The sequence below is a fragment of the Castanea sativa genome, chromosome 5, assembly GCF_040712315.1.
Source record: "Castanea sativa cultivar Marrone di Chiusa Pesio chromosome 5, ASM4071231v1".
NCBI classification, from domain to species: Eukaryota; Viridiplantae; Streptophyta; class Magnoliopsida; order Fagales; family Fagaceae; genus Castanea; species Castanea sativa.
This window is the reverse complement of record NC_134017.1, coordinates 40,238,541-40,260,336: the sequence shown is the minus strand read 5'-3', so window position 1 is coordinate 40,260,336 and position 21,796 is coordinate 40,238,541. Positions and strand designations below refer to the sequence as shown.

The 21,796-nt window shown below is 37.1% G+C and overlaps 2 protein-coding genes and 1 pseudogene across 2 annotated transcripts; 1 reads left to right on the top strand and 2 right to left on the bottom strand.

Moving 5' to 3' along the window:
- Nucleotides 1-1,371: 1,371 nt before the first annotated feature.
- LOC142636288 (small ribosomal subunit protein uS5c) lies at nucleotides 1,372-4,212 on the top strand. Its single transcript, XM_075810458.1, has 2 exons — nucleotides 1,372-2,232; nucleotides 3,690-4,212. The coding sequence occupies exons 1-2, from the start codon at nucleotides 1,532-1,534 to the stop codon at nucleotides 3,937-3,939; spliced, it is 951 nt and encodes a 316-aa protein (XP_075666573.1). The 5' UTR covers nucleotides 1,372-1,531; the 3' UTR covers nucleotides 3,940-4,212.
- A 1,794-nt stretch (nucleotides 4,213-6,006) lies between these two features.
- LOC142635186 (ADP,ATP carrier protein 3, mitochondrial-like) lies at nucleotides 6,007-6,829 on the bottom strand. The gene is made up of 3 exons (XM_075809387.1): nucleotides 6,702-6,829; nucleotides 6,435-6,618; nucleotides 6,007-6,213 (listed from the first exon to the last, which is right to left on the bottom strand). Exons 1-3 carry the CDS (start codon nucleotides 6,827-6,829, stop codon nucleotides 6,007-6,009), a joined length of 519 nt encoding a protein of 172 aa, XP_075665502.1.
- Nucleotides 6,830-17,061: 10,232 nt separating this feature from the next.
- Nucleotides 17,062-21,749, bottom strand: LOC142635185 (uncharacterized; annotated as a pseudogene).
- Between the last annotated feature and the right edge of the window lie 47 nt (nucleotides 21,750-21,796).

Sequence of the window (21,796 nt, the reverse complement as noted above, 5' to 3'; positions counted from 1 at the left end):
TCTTACCTGCCACGGTGTAAGTACTCTCTTCCTCTCCGTCCCTTATGGCATGCACCTAGTGGTTCCAACTCAGCTTTGCTTCTTTTGGATTGTATGTCATCCCAACAGGACACTACCTCCAAAAGAGCCTGAGCAAGAAACACAAAAATAGGTTTTCCCCCTCCTCACCACCAGACCATGCCCTCTTACCTCTGACCCATAACCCACCACTTTTTGTATTGGCTGGGTACAAGCTAGTGGTGTTTGGGCCTTGTGCGTGCCTTGCTTCCATGCTCGTCCAAAATCTGCCTGCTGCTCATACGCCTACCGCGGTGTGAAGGTCTGTCTGCCTGTTCTGCTGTTTGTTCTTGACTTCTTACAGCGTGGGCTACTTTATTGATTTTTCATTCTTCATGGCTTGTTGGGCTTTGCCTGATTGTGGGTTTGCCTTCCTTCGTGCCCTTCTCCGTGTTCTATCATTTAGCCTTGCTATTACTTCCTACCATAGTATTCTACCATGCCTGTCATGATGCTTACTTGACCCGGGACTGCTCGGCCTCTATAGGCTTGTTGTTCATCCCTTTTCTGATGGCCCAATAGACTCATTGGGCCTTTTAATATATTACTTGTGGGCTCCCGCGTCCCACTTACTTCTTTTTGGGCATCCTTGGCCAGTTTACTTTCTTGAGGCATCCTTAATCCTTTCTAATTCTGTGCTTCCCATAGGCTTTTACTAACTCATTGGGCTTCCTTGGCTCAAGTATTTTATATTTCATCCTTGAGACTTATGGATTCTCCATTGCCCCTTACTCTCTTTACTTACATTGCTTTGACCCTGCTATGGCAGCTGTGACCCATTCTCACTTTTCTACATCCATACTGCCCATGGGTTTGCTATTTCCTTCTTTCTCGGCCTTCTTAGGCTCATTTACTTCTTCATAGTCCATTTGTTTACTTTATGGACCCATGATCTATTATTTCTGCCGCTTGGGCTTAATGGTTTTTCCATCCCACTTTCTTCTACCCACGTTGTTAAGCTTCTTCCTCCTGCTGGGCTTCTAAAAAATGAGCATCTACACTTATTTACTAATAAGCGAATATAAACAATTATTTTCCCAACCCAAACTTGAGATTTCATAAACAACTTGGTTAAGTTTAAAGTTAAACCCTACGTGCTATTTGTTTGGAGGAGTCTCCCATGTTTTTACAACACCAAATGCTAGTATATGTATCTAGTATTTGTATTTCTTATTGAATGAATTTTAAGCTTTCCTTAAAAATTAATAATAGAAAAATAAAAAAAATAGAAAATGAAGAAGAAGAAAATTTATATCATAGTGCTTAGAATTGTCTGCATTACAACGATCTCCCGTTTTTAGGAAGTTACCATTTAAAAACGGTCGTTTTCTTATTGCTCCTCAGTCTTCTCTTCACAATCCACAATTCCACATCATGCTATTGCTGGCTTTGGGATAAGAAAACAGAAAAAGCCTCTTCGCTTCTCTCTCCACTCAGACTCACTCTCACTGATCCAAACTCCACACCCATAACCATGGCTACGGCCTCTGCAACTCTCTCATCCCTTTCCTCTCTCTCCCTCCACACCACAGCTAACTCTCGTATCTCTCTCTCCAAAACCAGAAACCCCTTCTTCACAAAACCCACAAAACCCTCTCTTTACCACTCCTTTTCCTCACACCCCACAACCACAACAACAACAACAACAGCCACCTTCACAGTCAAATCCTCTGACATAGACACCACCTTCTTCGACAACTTCAACCCCAACGACGAAACCGACACCGTCTTCAACCCCCCCGAACGCCCTGAAGACTTTGTCGCCCCACCTTCCTTCGACGAGGGTCCAATGGAGACCGAAGAAGAAATAGCCCTTGCGTATGAAGAACTGTACGGACCAGCTTACAGTGGAGAGAGTTATTTGGGAAATGACATATACGTGATGGACTCTAAGGTGCAGAAAAAAACTGGCTTTGGGTCCAAAACGAAGAGGGAAAAAGTGAAAGATGGGTTCGAAGAGAGAGTTGTGCAGGTGAGAAGGGTGACCAAGGTGGTCAAAGGAGGGAAACAATTGCATTTCAGAGCAGTTGTGGTGGTGGGTGATAAGCAAGGCCAGGTGGGTGTTGGAGTTGGGAAGGCCAAGGAGGTTGTTGGGGCTGTTCAGAAGTCCGCCATTAATGCTCGCCGGAATATTGTGTCGGTTCCCATGACTAAGTACCTTACTTTCCCACATAGGTAAGTTTTTAAGGTTTTGGTCTTCTTGTTGCTCTCAATTGTGAATGTGTGTGAAAAGTGAATGTGGACTTGATTGGAATTGCAATTTGGTTGCTATGGTTGAGCTTGTTTTAATGTGACATTGTGTGTTAGATCTTAGAAAATATCGGCCACCTTGCCAGTAGCGATGTAGTTTAATTGGCACTTCTTGATGTCTTAAACGGAGACTACTAGAGTTGAAATCCCCCCTTACACATTGTAAGTATCTAATTTTCAAAGGAAGAAAAAAAAAAAAATTGGTCGCCTTTCAGTTCTAATTCTTGATATTGGCCAAAGGTTGGAATATTAGGAGCTGTTAAATGGCTGTTTACAATTGATAGCTAATCATAAATAGGCCCAGTTCAGTTTGGAAACAGTGACTTATCAAAGAAGTTTAGATTGAAAGATGTGAATGGATGTCAATTTACATGTTGATGCATTTAAGCTGCCAAAGGTTTGAGGAATTGAACTTGGTTGGTAGATTAGGTGGCAGCTTTTGAGCCTAAACTTAGTCAAGACTCGTAAGAGTTTTACATAGTGCTGAAATTTAACAATACTTTTATGTTGGAACTCAGCCAGAACTCCTGTATAAGTTACAAACTATTGAGAGTTGCCTAAGTTATCTTAGAAATTAATTTATGCGATACTACAAAAAGATGTGTAACTAATCAGATACGAACGGTTCATATGCAATGAGATTTTCTCAACAAAGGGACTGGACGGCTATGCTGTTCATCTTTTACTTCAGCTTGTTGCTAACTTGCTATACTATAGTGTGTCAAAATCTGTGTTTTGCAGGCATAATAATTATGCATTTTGATTCTCTATTTCCATACATCTTAGACAGGCTGTTCACTAAATTCAAATTATGTAGTTTTTCAGGATGCCACAACTAGTCATAATGATTATAAATCTTGATATAGGTGGAAGCTTGGAGATATGGTAGCTGTTAGATGGCCAAGGAAATGGCTTATCTTACAATTTTCATTTTGGATTCCTCATTCATTGGTATCTATTGATTGTAGATGACTCCATTTCAGGCTGAATGAAACATATCTTCATTGACTATCATGTTTCATACAGTATTGTTGAAGTTTTTGCTCCTGGGCATAAGCATAAACTGCTTAGCCTGTCAGGATGAATGCCCCTGGACTTTAACATGCATGAAAATTCCAGGACTTTAACTCTCAGAGATATTTAATTTAGAGTTATCATGTAAAATGAGTGGAGCCTTACGTTCCAGGGTATAGGACCCTAGAAAATAACATTTTCATATGTACGGTATTCTGAATATGCATCATTATGACCGCGTACATTCTTATAGACATTACATATTGATATTGCATAAACATGTTAATGACAAATTGTTATTACAACGGTGACTAAGCATATTCTCGTATCAATGTTGTCACTGATTTTATCAAGCGAATGATTTGCAGATCTGAGGGTGATTATGGAGCTGCGAAAGTGATGCTTAGACCTGCTTCTCCTGGTACTGGAGTGATTGCTGGAGGGGCTGTAAGAATTGTTCTAGAACTGGCAGGTGTTGAGAATGCTTTGGGAAAGCAACTGGGGAGTAACAATGCCCTCAACAATGCAAGAGCCACAGTTGTTGCAGTGCAGAAAATGAGGCAGTTCAGGGATGTTGCGCGTGACCGTGGAATCCCAATGGAAGAGCTGTGGAAGTGATGGCACTTGCCAAAGCTATTCTTCTATGTAGATTTTATACATCAAACTGTGTAAGCCAGGCTCCTTACATTGGGAAGGAAGAAAGTTAGTTCACCTTTGACCTAATTTTGTAACAAAATGATTATTTCGATTTTTTCTTCTTCGTATCCCAAAATGGGTGTAACAAAATGACTGAATCCTTCTTCTGTCTATTCAGGCTTGGTTACGTGAGTTTCATTGTATGTTTACCATTCAGCTTAATCCAAAGCACAATATCAAATGCTTGAATTGATAGGCTTTCTGTCTTCTTTTGCTTCTTTTGACCCAAAGCACAATACCATTCAACTTGATCCAAAATACTTTATAGCAATATAAGTTCTCTAATGATCTGTGTATTGATTAATCGCCGAAGTGTGGAACTAGTCCTAACTCTCCTAAGCAGAGTCATATGCAATGGCAGATTCTCACACCAAGAAGAAATCATTGCAATTTTCAATATCCCATTTCTGTCAACACCAATCAAGAAGAAACTTTCAAAATTGATAAATCTAGGTAGTGCTAGAACACTTGCAGGCAAAATCATTCCTCACAGAGGTTGTGAATCACTTCAGGTTTCCAAATGTAATGAAATCCTGCACCCAGTGACCCAAATGAAGTTTAAAACTAGTAAACTAGTCTTAAAGTTCAATATACTTCTTTCGAGACTCGTTCTGCACTGAGTTTAAATGTGCAAATCAGTGAAAGAGCATTCATCAAAAGTAAAATCCCACACATTTTAGTTAATAACAAATAATATTGCTATAGAGGGAGTGCACATACTAAAAATTTCTCAGGTGAGCATCAATTCTCATTCACACACTCAGATGCAAGTACTCAAAAGACCTTTCAGATCATTGACTAAGAGAAATATTTCAATATGAAAGACAATGTATTAGACGATCTAATGCTATTAAGCTTCCAGTAAATCTATTGATTTCAAGTGATGGTAATTTGAGAATCCAATTTTTAGAAGTCAGCACAATACAAACTCATTTGTTTACTACGGGGAAGAGGTTAAGCCCAGACTCATAAACCTAAGTACTATTGTTAGATTACAGAAGACCTTTCTTAGACTGTCAACTGAACTCTAATTGTAAAGAAAACCTAAATCATTGTTCCCCTCAGAAGTGAAATTTCTGCGTTGGCCTCCACCATAGTTGCCCCTAGTCCTTACCATATGTCCATTTAATGACGAGAGTTGACACAGATTGACCACCACCAGCCGATCCATTCCTCTTTGCGGACACACTATCAGCAGCAGAATTAGACTTCTTTGTGGGAAAATAATTCCACATTCTTCTGCCAAAAAAAGTCAAAATAGCAGCTAAAGTTATTGTTTCGAGGATGCATGCACCTCCACCCTTATAAAGGGACTTAACACCCTCATTCCTGATAATCTCTGCAAATGCATGTGTTGAACTCTGATACTTAACAACTTCTCCAGAGGTCATCATCATCCTCCTATTTACAGTGTCCAATGGGTAAGTTGCCATCTTTTGACAAACTACAACTCCCACTGCCATTACTGTTGCAGCCAAGAAGTCTTCCTGCAAAAACAGCAAGTGTAAGTCAACATAATTCTGTATCATGAATGGATTGCTATTTTACACTTATCAGCAATAGCAAAACCTTTTAAAAAAATCTCTGAATTACATGAAATGAAGATGCCACCTAGACAATTAAAATTAAAAATATTGGGAAAGCCAAATGTAACCTAAGACAAAAGAGAGAGCGAAAGGAATTTGTCAAGAAACACTTGGAAAAAATAAATCAAGGGTGACCTTGTTTGTAAAAAGGCAATGCATGCTGGGTATAAGGGTTATGAATGTCATCAAGGAAATAACCCCAATGACACTAAATTCTCATGTTTGCACTGACCTGCAACCAGAGCAAGCTGAGTAACAGAACCGGCCTGAAGAAAACATGTATGCCAATGTAGACCCTACGACTTAAAAAGCTTTTAAAACATGAGATAGCACATCCACTGTACAGTCCAGCAATGACATTTGATCTTATAGTTTTTTTGAAGAAATCAATTAAGCCTTTGAATTACCTTTCTTCAATCTTGTTGTTTGTCTTGATATCATTGGCTAGGCGAGTCTGGGCATAATCCAGGGGATAAACAACAACACGAGTTGCTAAATCAGCAAAAGTTCCTACTGCCAAGCCTCCGAGTAACCATTTCCAGTAGCCATCGTTGTCTTTCTTGAAATTGGATAAAGTCAGAAAATAGTTGTGAAGGCCAAAGCTTATTACCTGTTGTACATATAAATACTGTGGATTTAATAAACAAGATTAAGATGAGACAAAGAAGAAATAAACAACAAAAACGTCTACAAATTTCTAATGGTCAAAATCAAGTTTAAGAAGTCCAGTCAATGGACAATAAGTTATAAAAGAAAAAATTGCTGAAACTTACTCTAAAGGAAAAGCTGCTGGGATGTAGCCTCTCCAAAGGGATAGGAAGCCTTCATTACTGGATCATGAGGCTTCCTATCCCTTGTTCTGGCGAAGCAGTTCACAATTCCTTTATAAGGCTTAGGTAGTCTACTTGACTTGATCATCTCATCTTGGCACTGGATCATGAGTTTCACTCTCCCAATTGGAGCAGTTGCCACCCCAAAAAGAACATGGAATGTTCCAGTGGAGCTCCTACAAATACTGGTAGCAGAGGTGAAGCAAGATAGGAGGCAGAGCCAGCATATGCTGGCAGCAAAGTTTTGTGCAATATGTCGATCGCATACCCGCCAGCACTGGGAAGGTTTTGTAAGCATGAAGTCCAGGCTTGATGGTTAGGAAACTGCCTGATGGATAGGTAAGGTTGCACTCTTATCTTCTGGATTACAGATGGAAGTTGTGGCCCATCTGCCATTTTTGCAACTCAATTTGGTAACCTGCAAGGACATTAACAAATCGGGCAATAAGGAAAGAAAAATAAGGACAAAGGATAACTCTTATAATCTTAAAAAAATTCACAAAGCTAATGAAAGCATAAATGACATGCATATAATTATGCAGATATGGGTGTAATTCTCTAGTATGCTAAAGACATTTGAATGCTTTTTATAGCTTAAGACACCCTATTATGCAGTGCGTGTTGGATTCCCTAATTCCCAGACCAACATTGGAAACATAAATGTAAGGATTTATGGCCTTTGATACAACCATACCAAGAAAAATTTACATGTATCACATCTACCTACAACACAACACAACTAGCCACCGGAAGTTACAGATTACATTGAAATTCAAGCACAGGAACTATATGCAGAATTTAATTTCCAGCTCCAGAAAGAGGGCTGGTAAAGCAGATCCAACTAAGCTTACAAGTTCTATAGGCATAAAATCAAAACTAGACATAAATTAAGGGTCTGGAATAGAAACCACAATGCATTTGTTTCTCTCAACAAGAGAAAAGAAGAAGTAAAAATATCAATACATCAGGTTCAGTAGCATATCCATTTCACATATATGAGAAAACTCCTTAAAGATTCAATAATAATATTCAGAAAGCAAAGTTTCCATTGAAGCCAAAACTGACAAAATTGAAGTCCACTTTCTGGGTCTTATTTTCCAGATTGAGATTGCACATAAATTTTTAGATACTCATAAAAATAATGCTTGCATCATGATCTGGAGGAGATATTGAAATGGGGAAACAAAACGAAGACTTAAGATTTGCCTGACTATTTCTAAGACATCATTTAGTCATTTACACATTAAAATTACCAGACTACTACACTAGAAATACTTTTTCCACCAAATATATATATATATATATATATATATATATATATATATATATATATCATATCAATGTGGTCATAAATTGGCAAACTCTTTGGGTATCTGTATGGGTTGGCCATTTCTCTATTTTCTTACATGTACCAATAACTTGTGAACAAAATCAGTGCCATCAAGCATCAAATTCTTTTGCGTTGAGGATATAACATCTTAGGGACACTGCTTCACCTAAAAGCTTAAGCTTATGGTTTTAGTCCCAGCTATATGGTATCAATACCTCTCCTCCCATCTTCCTTTTCTAAATTAGCTTAATCTTATTGTTCACTTCAACATATTAGATTAAAAAAGAGGGGGGGGGGGGGGGTCAGGGGAGGCGGGGAATCACAAAAAGAGGACTTCCATATTAAATTGAATTCCAAATATGAAAGGGAGGAAATATATATATATATATATATATATATATATATATATATATATATTTTATTAAAATCCCAAGTTAGAAATGCTTAACAATATGAGAGTGATGTTGGGTTTATTTCAACAATTTACTTTTGTGATAAAGCAAAATGAACAATACACAGATCTAAGAATAAGCAATAACACAAATAGATGTACAAGACAAAAGCAATAAACAAATACTGAATATATATATAAAGAGAAATTTGAAAATAATTAAAAACTCACAGACCAAATGCGTGAATGATAAACATTTCAAATCAAAGTCTTGTGTTTGACACAATTTTCTTAAAGCAGATTTTGCCCCTCACACAATCACTGTGGTGCTTTGAGACTCACGAACGTCTGTCTTCTAGGATAAAATGATCTACAGCACGAAAACAAAGCACACAAGGTTGTGCTCTGCGAACTACTTAATGTCTCTTTCTCTCTCTTTGACACAAAATGAAATGCACAAAAATATTCTCACTGGGAGAGTTTTCTGAAAAAATAGTTTTCATGAATGAGGGACTATGTCAGAATTATACGTTACTGAACAGACACTCTGTTTTAGTAATAACTGCTGTGCACAGATTAACTAACTCAACAAATTAAAATAATAAAATATTATTATTTGGACAAGTAAGCCTAGTCCACATGTGCCAAAAGCCCAACCTAATATCCAACTTATTAGCATATAAACCCATATATTATCTATTTACTTTCCTATGTGGGACTTAGGATGTTTACCACTTTTAATAACATCTTCAAGTGAACATAGAAACATCAATTTCTTATTCACTCCATGTTATTTTTCTAATAATCCCCCACATGAATAGAGATTGATAAACACAATGCAAATGATAATGCAAATGATGATGCAAACACAGAGAGAGTAGAAGAAAAGTTACTATATCGGGAGAAGTAGCTTGTGGCTTTGACCTTTCCTTTGTAAAAGACTATCGGATATACTAGCTAACCAATGAACATGATGTCTTGAACTGTTCAACCGTTTGTGTATACCAAGACAATAGAATTCACACAGCTCCTTTTCGGAAATATTTCGTTCTTATAGTTGTGTTCATTTCGGCCCTAAACGTATCCTGGTAAATTCATGAAGTGCTTTAGAGAATTCAGCCTTAAAACTCTCATGGAAGCGGCCCACTTCACACTCATATAGGTGATTCTTATTAAGAGTATCCTACTATACCCCACTCGGAATTTCAAGATATAAGAATCATTAAAAGCAAAGCTTACCCTGAACATCGCTTATAGATATCACTATTTCATCATAGGAATGGGTGGGAGATGTTATCTCCATAGTGATAAAAATAGTCTCCACAATTTTGTTGTCCCTTTGAAAACCTAGATCTTGAGATCTCTAGTCAACTAGTTGGGGTTACTATCATGGAAACTTTAGGTTATAGGCTTTAACCCAATTCCCCTCAATGAGCAGTTTATTTGCTCTCCACTCAAACAACTAATTACGGATCCGTTTTATAATTTGGAACAACTTCCAATTGAGAGCAACTGCCTCATGGTAATATGTCTCTGACAAATATGTCAAGACCTACCATAACTATGTGTACTACCAAGACACTTAATTGGTAATTACACATTTAGAAATAGGTAGCATATTTCTCATATCATTGTTTTGTTTCTCAATCAAAACCTCTTTAAATAAACCACATTCCTTTTTAAGAAGACACCGCCACATTTAAAGAATTATAAAAAGGTTATTTGACCTTTCCATAATCCGTAGTGTCTTACACATTTTCTTTGAGGTTAGAGAATATAATATTAGCAAAGGAACTCTTCCTTTTAATATATCCAACACCTTTCACACATGGGAATGTTTTTCCTTTAATGCCTCACTTTGACACTAAACAAGCTCACATGGCTTAAGCATATTAAAAATCTTACAAGTCTATCATGTCACTTTATATGTCTAGGCCATGTGAACTCCTTTTCCCTCTGTAATATGTCAAGCTACTTTCTCTAAAAAGCAGACAAGAAGAAAGTTGAAAGAATCTTATACACAAATATAGAGAAGCCGAAAAGTAATAAAGTAGTCTAGATATTTACATCAACACATATATAAGTCAACTTTACAATACAAGGTACGTAAACTACTAACTACAAGCTGGCTGAATATATATATAAAAAATATAAGTCATCTCTATATCACACAACTACAATATTACACTTAAATTATTACAAACCAAATCCACACTTGCAATAATCCAGATTTACTCTATATTAATTTTGAAAAGCTCATTGCTTATATAGCCTTTCCCACGTACGTGTCATTCTTTGTGAGTACAAACTTGTCAGATTCAATGACCAATTTGAAACCATTCTTACTCAAAAGTGAGCAAGAAACAAGATTCTTACGAATATCTAGCACATGCAGCATATCATTCAAAGTAAGTTTCTTGCTTGAAGTCATCTTCAATATTACCTTTCCTTTTACTACAACCTTAGAAGTTGAGGAATTCCTCATGAATATTTCTTCTCCATTGTCCACATGATAGTATGAAGAAAATAAATTATGATCTATACATACATGGCGAGTAGAACCAGTGTCCATCCACCATTCCTTGGTATCTCTTCCTACCAAGTTCACTTTAAAAATCACTGCAAAAAGGTCTATATCATCCACATCTTTAGAAAGATCTTCCACTTCAGTAATGTTGGCCTGAAAGCATTTTTTGGTCCCTTGATCTTTACGCTTATGGCAATCCTTAGCACGATGCCCCATCTTGCCATACACATAGCATTTTCCGTTGACCTTTGTAAAGTTACCCCCACTAGTTGCTTGACTTGAACTTTCACCAGAGTACTTCCTCTTATTCTTATTATGCTCCACAATGTTTGCTTTAGATTCCATGTAGTGATTCCCTACAGCTTTTTTTGAAGAGCGATTATCTTCCTCAATTCTCAATCTTACGATCAAGTCTTCTAGCCGCATCTCCTTGCGCTTATGCTTCAGGTAATTTTTGAAATCTTTCCAAGATGGAGGCAGTTTCTCAATGATAGTAGCCACTTGAAATGATTTACTTATAGACATACCCTCAGCATATATTTCATGTAAGATTACCTGAAACTCTTGCACTTGAGTAAGCACAATTTTGGAATCCACCATTTTGTAATCCAGAAATTTGCCCATAATGAACTTTTTAGTTTCAGCATCTTTTGTCTTGTATTTCTTATCCAAGGAATCCCACAATTCTTTTGCTTTCTTGGTTGAACTATACACACTATACAATGTGTTGTCCAATCCATTCAGAATATAGTTTTTGCACAAGAAGTCATCATGTTTCCATGCTTCCACAGCGGCAACCACTTGCCTATCTGTCTCATTTTTCTTGAGTTTTGGAGCATTCTCATACAAGAATTTTGTCAAATTCAGGGTTGTGAGATAGAACAACATTTTTTGTTGCCATCTCTTAAACTCAGTACCATTGAATTTCTCTAGTTTTTCTCCACGATTAACAGGAACATTAATAGGGGTAGCAACATGCACAATTTCATTTGACATTTCTGTAAAAATAAAACTCCATTAGATTGAATTCTCAAAATCCAACTGAAGCATTGTTTTAAATTACACAACAACCAAAATATAAAACAACCAAAATATATAAACACGGCACTACATTCAAGTATCACTTTAAAGTAAAGATCATATACAATATAAGAAGCCATCTAACTTCTGTGCAATGTCAGCATATAACAAAAATCACGATGGTAAAAGTGTTTTACACAAGTACCAAAGAACTACAAACAAAATTAAAAAAAAACATGAAATTGTACAAAAGACAAATCAACAACTGACAAGTACTTAGAAGACTAGACAATACATAGCCAATGGCGTAAGGGGTTTAGAACCATGTGAATAAGAAAGATCATAGCATATATAATATATAATATACCGGATTGCAGAAAAAGAGCTGCACAGTACACATACACTAAACTATAGACTCTAAACATAGTCCAGCCAAGCAAATAAGACAAACAAGCTTAGCATCAAATAGTATATTATACAAAAGATATTTAAATAGTGAAAGAATTTTACATATAGAGTATCTAAGAAACACAATCCTGCAAAAAATATATTGCTCAGTCGAACAAAGAATAAAGAATACAAATATCCTAATATAATATATTATAAACCAACTATTCTTCAAAATCAAACACTATAGACACAAACCCAGCAAAGATATAAATCAAAGCTAGTTAACCAAGGATTCATATAAGACAAAAAGGCTCTAATAAAATAATATAAAAAGGAAGAAGGAAAGATCAACTAAGAGCATCTCCACCAGCCGTTGTAAAATTATGCCACTTTAACACATCAAAACACATACATTATTATTTTACCACATCATTTTACAATACGTCATTTATCACATGTTCTATTCTATAATTCTATATATTAAAATAATATATACAATATATTAAAATAATATTCACAACTCATCAAACACAATCATCAACCACCACACAGCTGCCAACAACCAATAGCCACCACCACACAACCACCACATCCTCCACAACCCAAAACACAATTCAAAACAAACCCATAGCTCACCAACACCAAATCGGAAGCCTTACCACCACCACCACCACCACCACCACCTCAACCACAAACCTCGACAAACCCACAGCCTCCACACCCTCACCCACACCCACTTCCAAACCCAAAACCTTTATTATCCAAGTCAACCCAGACTTCAAACCCACCATCTTCCCCCCACACTCTCTACTACCTCCACGCCACTCTCTCCCCTCAATTCCTCGGCCTCAAAACCACCGGCAACTCCGGCCTCCTCAAAGAGTCCGACTTTGGCTCCAACCTTGTCATCGCCGTCATCGACATCGACATTACTCCCAACCGCAAAAGCTTCAACAACCAAGACCTCGGACCCATACCCACCCACCACCGACCCATCCATCGGAACCCATAGCCTAACCCACCCGAATCCACCTACAGCCTAACCCACCCACCATCGATCTACCCATCTGAACCCACCCACATTCGTCGGAACCAAACCCAACCAACACAATCTGAACCCACACATCATTGTCTAAACCCACCCATTGCCCAACCCACCCATCAAACCACCCCCAAAAAAAAAAAAAAAAAAAAAAAAACAGAAAAAACCATTGCTAGAGAGAGATCGGCGTGGAAGTGATTGTCAGCGTCGGCGTCGGCGTCGGCATCGGCATGGAAAAGCAGTGAGGGTGAGAAAGCAAAAGATGAGAGGTTGAGAGAGAGGAGAGGATTGGGGTTTGAGAAAAAAAAAAGAGAGGAAGAGATTGACAGAGAGATGAGAGAGAAAGATGAATAAAAAAATAATAAACAGATGTGCTATATTGGTCCGTACTGTGCCAAACTTATCACGATATTGTAGCATGTTGTAAATTTTTGACAAATTTGGAACACCTCTTGAGGCTTGAATAGTGGTGTTTGGTGTGTCAAATGCCAAATATTTTGCATTTGACACACCTGATGGTAGTGCTCTAACAATACCAAATTCATTGAAGCGTAACCCACGTTATCAAAAGATCCAAGTACACGATAAACACAAAACCAGTTTTCTAAGTTTCGCGTAGTGTATCTACTGTTACCAATTTAGTGTTTTACAACAAACACAAATTCCTTTCACCGTTAAATCACAAAAATAAATTAAAATACATTTCAAAATCTGTTTTAAGACTGCTGGGTTTATTTCAACAATTTATTTTTGTGATAAAGCAAAAGGAAGAATACACAGATCTAAAAATAAACAATAACACAAATAGATGTACAAGAAAAAACAATAAACAAATACTGAATATATATAAAGAGAAATCTGCAAATAATTAAAAACTCACAGACCAAATGCGTGAATGATGAACAATTCAGATCAAGTTTTGTGTTTGACACAATCTCCTTAAAGCAGATTTCGCCCCTCACACAATCACTGTGGTGCTTTGAGACTTATGGACGTCTGCCTCCTAGGATAAAATGATCTACAACACGAAAACAAAGCACACAAGGTCGTGCTCTGCGAACTACTTAATGTCTCTTTCTCTCTCTTTGATACAAAATGAAATACACAAAAATATTCTCATTGGGAGAGTTTTCTGAAAAAATAGTTTTTATGAATGAGGGACTATGTCAGAATTATACGTTACTGAACAGACACTCTGTTTCAATAATAACCGTTGTGCATAGACTAACTGACTCAACAAATTAAAATAATAAAATATTATTATTTGGACAAGTAGGCCCAGTCCACATATGCCAAAAGCCCAACCCAATGTCCAACTCATGAGCATATAAACTCATTTATTATCTATTTCCTTTCTTATGTGGGACTCAGGATATTTACCACTTTTAATATTATCTTCAAATGAACATAGAAATATCAATTTCTTATTCACTCCATGCTATTTTTCCAACAAGTGGTTTCAAGGAACCAGATAAAGCAAAAACCACATCAAAACATATTGAGACCTTCAGCTAAGCAAGAAGTGAACTAGTTAAATTTCATTCATTCAAAAATTCATTTTCTCTCATTTCAAGAACCAAAAAGTGCCTAAAACCATAGAGGAAAATTAGCTTAAAAATAAGAATTTTGGGTCTCCCAAGTTATAAACACCATAGTGATTAAGAGAGAGAGAGAGAAATACTCGGTGCATAACAAGCAAGACTAGCTGTCTAGCTCAGGCTACTCTGCTGTGGAGAGAAATGCACTTTGCATGCAGCACATGAGTCATCATCACATGTAGTAGAGTGGACGCCTAACCGACGCACAAGATTGGGTCTTAGATGATTTCTTTCTAGTAAGTACACCCGATGGTCCCACTCACGCCTGAGTCCTGACTTCACCAAGGACAATAGTATACTATTTTTGGAAAAAATTTTATTAGGAATTGAGAAAGTTTTACAGCTTTTTCAATTTTTCATAAAATGTTTCTAAAAATAGATAGCTTAGGGCACACATTAACTGGACCCTTTTTCAAATAACATACGGACTACGCCTTTCATTTATTTTAAGAGTAATGGTACATGAATCTTTTTTCCATTTAACTTTAAATTTCTTATAATTTTGTTAGTGGGCACGTTGACAAAACAAAGTTGGAATATAGCATCTCGAGTTTTAAAAACTCGAGTTCAGGGTGGAACTCAAGTCTTAAATCCTCGAGTTCCGAAGCTAAGAAACAACTGACGTGAACAATTTTCCATATGGAACCATGTAGAACTCGATTTTTAGACACTCGAGTTCTGATTCTTTATTTTCTACTTTCTTCCTTCATTCTCCTTGTTCTTCCTTTTCTCCTTGTACCCTACCCACGGATTCATCAAATTTCGGCGTCGAAGCAACAACCCAAACCCATGGATTCATAATATCTTGGCACCAGAGCGGCTTAGGTTTGTTGATCTCGGAACCGAAGAGCACTTGGGTTTGATGTTTTTGTCAGGTATTGTTGCTTGGTTTTGTTGTTTTTGGGTTTGATGTCTTCGGAAGTGGGTTTGGGGTTTTGAGAGTTAGAAAAATCATTGGCCATGGTGGTTCGAAGAGAACATGGCGAGGGGAAAACAGAGAAGGAAAAAATGGAACTCGAGTGTCTAAAACTTGAGTTCCACGAAACGGAACTCGAGTGTCTAAAACTCAATTTTCACATGGATTTTAGACTCAACCTCAACTGTGCCAGCACATAGAACTCGAGCCTTTTAGGCTCGAGTTGCTACATTGTACTCGAGTTTAAGAGACTCAAGATGCAATTTTACTGAATCGTTTCTAACGCATACTAACTAATAATATTCTTTCCCAAATGCATGCTAGTTGGAAAATGACCTCAATGGTATAGACACCCCCCAATGACAATACGTAATTGCCATTGGATTTTGGATACCATCATTTCTTCAAAGAAGAAGTAACAATTTGCTTAACAATATATATATATATATATATATATATATATATATATATATATATATAGAGAGAGAGAGAGAGAGAGAGAGAGAGAGAGAGAGAGAGAGAGAGAGAAAATTTAGCTACAAAATTGGTTGTAGCCTTAGGCTACAACCTTACCTAATATCTTTCTATTGGATTTGAAATTTGACAAATCTACCATTAATTTACACCTTCTTCTTATATCCTCTATGCTTGCAAAATTTCTAAAAAATTAAAGATAAATAACTATGTTGTCAATAAATTGTTTAAATTACAAGTTTTTGTAGTTTAAATTTATGCATAAAATATAAATTTATAGATCATATAGTAAATAATATCCGACTGACACAAAAGTTCACATATGTATTAAGAGTATAAAGAACATGCAATTCAACGGTTGGATTGTCAAAATACGTAGTAATGTTTATTTTATTGAGTAGGGTTGTAGCCTTATGCTACAACCAATTACTGAGATCAAATTACATTCCAGTACTGTTTTTTCTACCCTCCCACTTGTTTATCCTTCTGCTCTCCAACCAAACGGACCCTAGGAGTCTTTCAGAGAGAGATATAGTTAGGCACACATACTACAATGCTTCTATGTGTAGGAAATTATTGTATCTTAAGAGGCAAAAGAGACTTAAAAAACCACTGTGAGGGACGAAATCCATCTTAAGAGTAAAAAATACAACCCTTGATTAAAAAGGACTTTTCCTTTCTGTTAATTTCAGTTTGTATGTTGTGTTTGTTTATTTTATTTAGTTACAATTTAGAACAATATATATATATATATATAGGGAAAAATGCTCATACACCCCTTAAACTTTCAACCACTGGCCAAAAGACCCCCTCAACTTTTTTAATGGCCAATTTACTCCTTAAACTATTTACACTTGCCAAATTAATACATCTGTTAGTCTGGTGTTAAAAAGCTAGCGTTTAAATCACGTGAGAAGCACACAAAAATTACAAAGGTGAATCAGCTTAGTTGGGAGGGAAAGAAAAAGCCAAGTTCAGAGAGAGGAAGACGATTGGACCTAATAGAGATACTCTTCAGTAATGAGAAGTGCTCCACATCAGCATTTTGGAGCCTTCCGTTCTTGATTATGCTTGTCGGACTCTTAATCAGATCTGGCACCACCACCATGTCATCCCAGGGGATCTGATCGTGATCGTGATTGCTTCCTTCGTTCATTCCTCCTCCTCCTCCAACTCCAACTCCAACTCCTCCGATTCTCAACCTTTGAAACACGGAGTTAAGAGCAGAGAACGACGCCACAGTAGTGAAGTCGTTGGAGGTGGTGGAGGAGCGAAGCAAAGCGTGGATGAGGAGGCTGAGTTGCTTGTTGAGCTTGCGGTTGACGACATGGAGGTGGCTGTTCTCCTGGCGGAGAGCCTCCACTTCTTCGGTGGCCTCGCGAAGGCGAGTAAGGTACAACAAATTCTAGTTCACGATCTCCTGGTGCTCCTGTACGGTCCGAGAGTTAGAGTTTGAGTTCGAGTTGGAGACCGAGTCTGAATTCAGCGAGTCGGACGAGTAGGTCGGAGGAGAGCTGTAGAGAGAGCTGTAAATGACATCGTTTGGATGGAATAGTTGCGACTTGAATGGTGAGGCGGACATGGTGTTCATGGTGACAGTGCTCGACGATGAGTCGGTTTGCTTTTTTTTTTTTTCTTTAGTTCTTGTAATAAGCAAAAAGAACTAAGCTGATTCACCTTTGTAATTTTTGTGTGCTTCTCACATGATTTGAACGCTAGTTTTTTAACACCAAACTAACAGATTTATTAATTTGGCAAGTATGAATAGTTTAAGGAGTAAATTGGCCTTTATAAAAGTTGAGGGGTCTTTTGGCCAGTGGTTGAAAGTTTAGGGGGTATATGGGCATTTTTCCCATATATATATATTTTGTTTGTATACAGAATCAAAAATAATAAATTATTTGTGTATTATACCCAAAAAGAGTTTTTTTTCCCCCTTTTATAAAGATTAATAAGCAAGAATTAATAGCGTTTATGATATAAAAGAGAGTTGAAATGATAGTTCATAACACTTATCTTGTAGTTATCTAATGTTGCTTTTACAATAGATACCCACATTAGTCAATTAGATAATTGCAGTTTCGATGTTTAATTAATCGTTCGATGGACACAATATTATTAATCAAATTCATTACATGAATTCAAGCAAGTGGTAAACTTTATGGCATGGTGGCCTAAAGCTAAATCATATAATGAGACCAACAATGATAAAAGAAATGACATGATAAAAGGAAGTTATAAACAAGTGTAAGCAATACGAATAACAATTATACTATGTAAAGCACGGCTAAACTTAATGGCCTAAACTACAAGACTAGCCTAAAGAAAACCCAACTTGTTGACGAGCCCATAGTCAAGAATGTTCTAGTAGTGCCTTAAGTTACATAACCCGAATGTTTTTCTTATGTAATCCAACCTCCCTTGTTTTCATCTGTTAACACCAAACCTTCATTTTTACAAACATAATAACATCCAAATCATTAAGAAAAGAAAACTTCAAGTAGAGTGTGAAAGTTTTGGGCAGTGTGAGAATTTTAAGTTTGATAGGATTTTATTTTGTGGGTTTTGGGTCTCTCGGGAGGTTGTGTTAGACCACCATGAGCTTCACTGGAGGAGCTTGGCTGGTAAAATTGAAATCACGTCATCCACTGAGGCCCAAGAAGAAGCTAGCTTTACTAAATGAAGGAAAATGCCAGTCGATGATGCCAAACAATGGCCGTGCTGATGACCTAATCGGAGTGTGAAAGAAATGCTAGATTGGAATATGGGAGCATTGAAGAGTCTGAGAAGAGAAAAGTGATCTTTGCAATTTTAAGAGCACTTGCACTAGTCAATGCAAAATAGAAAAATTTGCAAATTTTACACATTTTTGCTCAAAAACTACCCATATCAGTCTATCTATTGTAACTTTCTATATGATTATTATTTTATTTTATTTTCTCTCTCCAATCTCACTAGACAGATTAGATTGTTTCTCTCTCTTCCCCTCATCTCTCCAATGTCCAAAAAGAAGAAGAGAAAGAAGAAGAAAACCACATTGCCTAGCACCACTACAACCCTACCACCACCACCATTGCAACCCAACCACCACCACCAAAACCCATCTATTACAACATCATCAAAATCCAAAAACAATTAACCCAAAATCAAAAATCCAAACACAATCAACCTAAAATCAATGGAATTGATCTAGTAAGAGAGGGAGAAATAGGTGGGCCTTTTAAAATTTTCAAGGGTAATTTCAGCTTTTATTGGTGTTGATCTAGTAGGTTGATATGCTACTTTGTAGAAACATGTTAATTTTTATTTTTTGGTTTAGAAACACCAATTCAAATGCTAAGTCGGTATATACTTTCTCTTCTCCCAGCCCAACCCAACCTAAAGTAGCCCAAAACCTAGCTAGACATGTTAGAAGTTTGTTAGTGTGGGTGGAGGATGTTCCACCACACCTCTATGATGTATTATTTGCTAATTCGGCTGATTTTCAATATAAGTAGCAATATTTATTCCCAAAAAAAAAAAAAAAACACCTGAACTAGTTATTTAAACATCCATATCATATTCAATCCAACCCGCAACACCCAACGGCTCTTTTTTCCTTTCCTCTTTCTTCCTCCACTGCTTTTTTCTCTTTCTTCTTCACCAGTCCGAGGGCTATGGATGTCACCACCTACCACCACTGTCAGACGATTGGGGCTCTGAAACTGCTCAAGGCTACCAAGACAATACTAATGTGGCTATGGCCGTAGCGCTGAAGCACCCAAACCCTCTTGCTTGCTCTCTCTCTCTCTCTCTCTCTCTCTCTCTCTCTCTCTCTCTGTGGACTTCCAGTAAACCCTAACTCTAACCGCACCCATGTTAAGAGTGTTTCTGTTTCTGTTTCTATTACTATTTCATACCAACTAAGTCCGTACATACCAACGCCCCCAATTTTATATTTGACAGTTGACACCAGGAACCATCAAACCCTAATCCTAACCCTAAAGACAAAGATGGGTCTCAGTCCTAGTCCTCGATCAGATATCATTGGTTCATCTTTGACCCCAGTGACCATGAATTGCTCTCTTACTTCCTTTACAACAAGGTTATAGGAAAGTCATTGGATTTATACCATGGGTTTATCCCTGATTTTGATCTCTACAGCCCTAATAAGCCTAATTAGATTTGGGATCTTTTTGGCAGTTCCTTCTTGAGACAAAATGAGGATCTTTATTTCTCTATGGCCCTAATATGCTGGCTTACTTGAAATTTTCAGATCTTGGTCCATTCCTTATAATAAGTTTGGTACTTTGTGTTCTTTTTTTTTTTTTTTTTGCTTTAGTTTATTGTTGGTGGTGGAATTGGAATAGTAATGCAATTGTTTTAGTGAAAATAGAGAGTTGAAGTGGAGGAAATAGTGGCAGGTATTGACCATATGCTCCTTCATTGCCACTATGCACATAATCTATAGTCACTTGTGTTTTCATTATTCAAGATACATTGAGTTATGCCTAAAAGTCTCTTAGATATGTTGGGAGTGTTGGAGAACATGTTTTGGTAGACATCATTGTATGATCTTTGGGGTGCAATTCTTTTGTGCATTATATAGACTAAAAGGGATCTCCTTTGGAGTTGAAATTGTTTTTATTATGTTTATATAGGATTGAATGGTTGCCTTAATTATTCATTCTTGTTCTCATATGCTAAAATTTTGGATTTGTATACTTCTAAATGATTTTATTAGCTACCCTCTAATACTTATTGTGTACTTGGGCTATGATGTTTCGATTTTTTGAATAAGAAATTTTTGTTATAAAAAAAAATAGATATTGAAATATGTAGTAAGTTGAGAAAGAGATATTATTATTTTTGTTTCTAGTGTGATTTGCATTTGCATTCACTTACTCTTTTTATGGGAATGGTTTTATTGATTTGAAGGTTTGAGCTTAGGAAGTGAATGGGAATGAATTTGACCATTTCCATGTCCCCTATGTTGGGATGGATCTTCTCCTATTCTTTTTTTTTTTTTTTTTTGAAACCGAACCTTAAAAGGCTTTCATTAAACATAAAGATGAAGTACAACAGAGAAAAGGAAACAAACTACAACTGAACTACCCTGATTTAACATTTGGACATGTCAATAAGTATTATATTCTGAATTTTAGGAGGAGTACAACCAACCCATGTCTGAGATGTCCTCATGCTTCTAGTAATTTGAGTTATACAATGCGCTGCCCTGTTATAGTCCCTCTTCAAGTGATTCACACTCCAACTTCTAAAGGTAGACAGCATGGTGAGAGCCCCTTGAAGGATAACACCAGACTCAGCTCCAAAAGATCTGGAATTCAGCGCTTGAACTGCTGTAGCTGAATCAAATTCCAGCAGAATTCTAGGTAGCTGCAGTTCATTTGCTAACTTAATCCATTCCTCGATAGCATATGCTTCAGTCACTTCAACGGAATACAGAGCAGGTAGAAGTTTTCCCCTTGCTGCAACTACAATACCCCTGCAGTCTCGAATAACCACTCCCACACTAGCCAATAAACCACTCTCGGACGTTGCTCCGTCAACATTAATTTTGCATACTCCAGGAGGGGGAGCTGCCCACCCTACATTAGGGGCCTGGTGCTTTAGTAAGTAGGCAGTCATGGCCCTATTATAATCTCCCAGCAGCCTTTGAGCATACCCCCAGATTT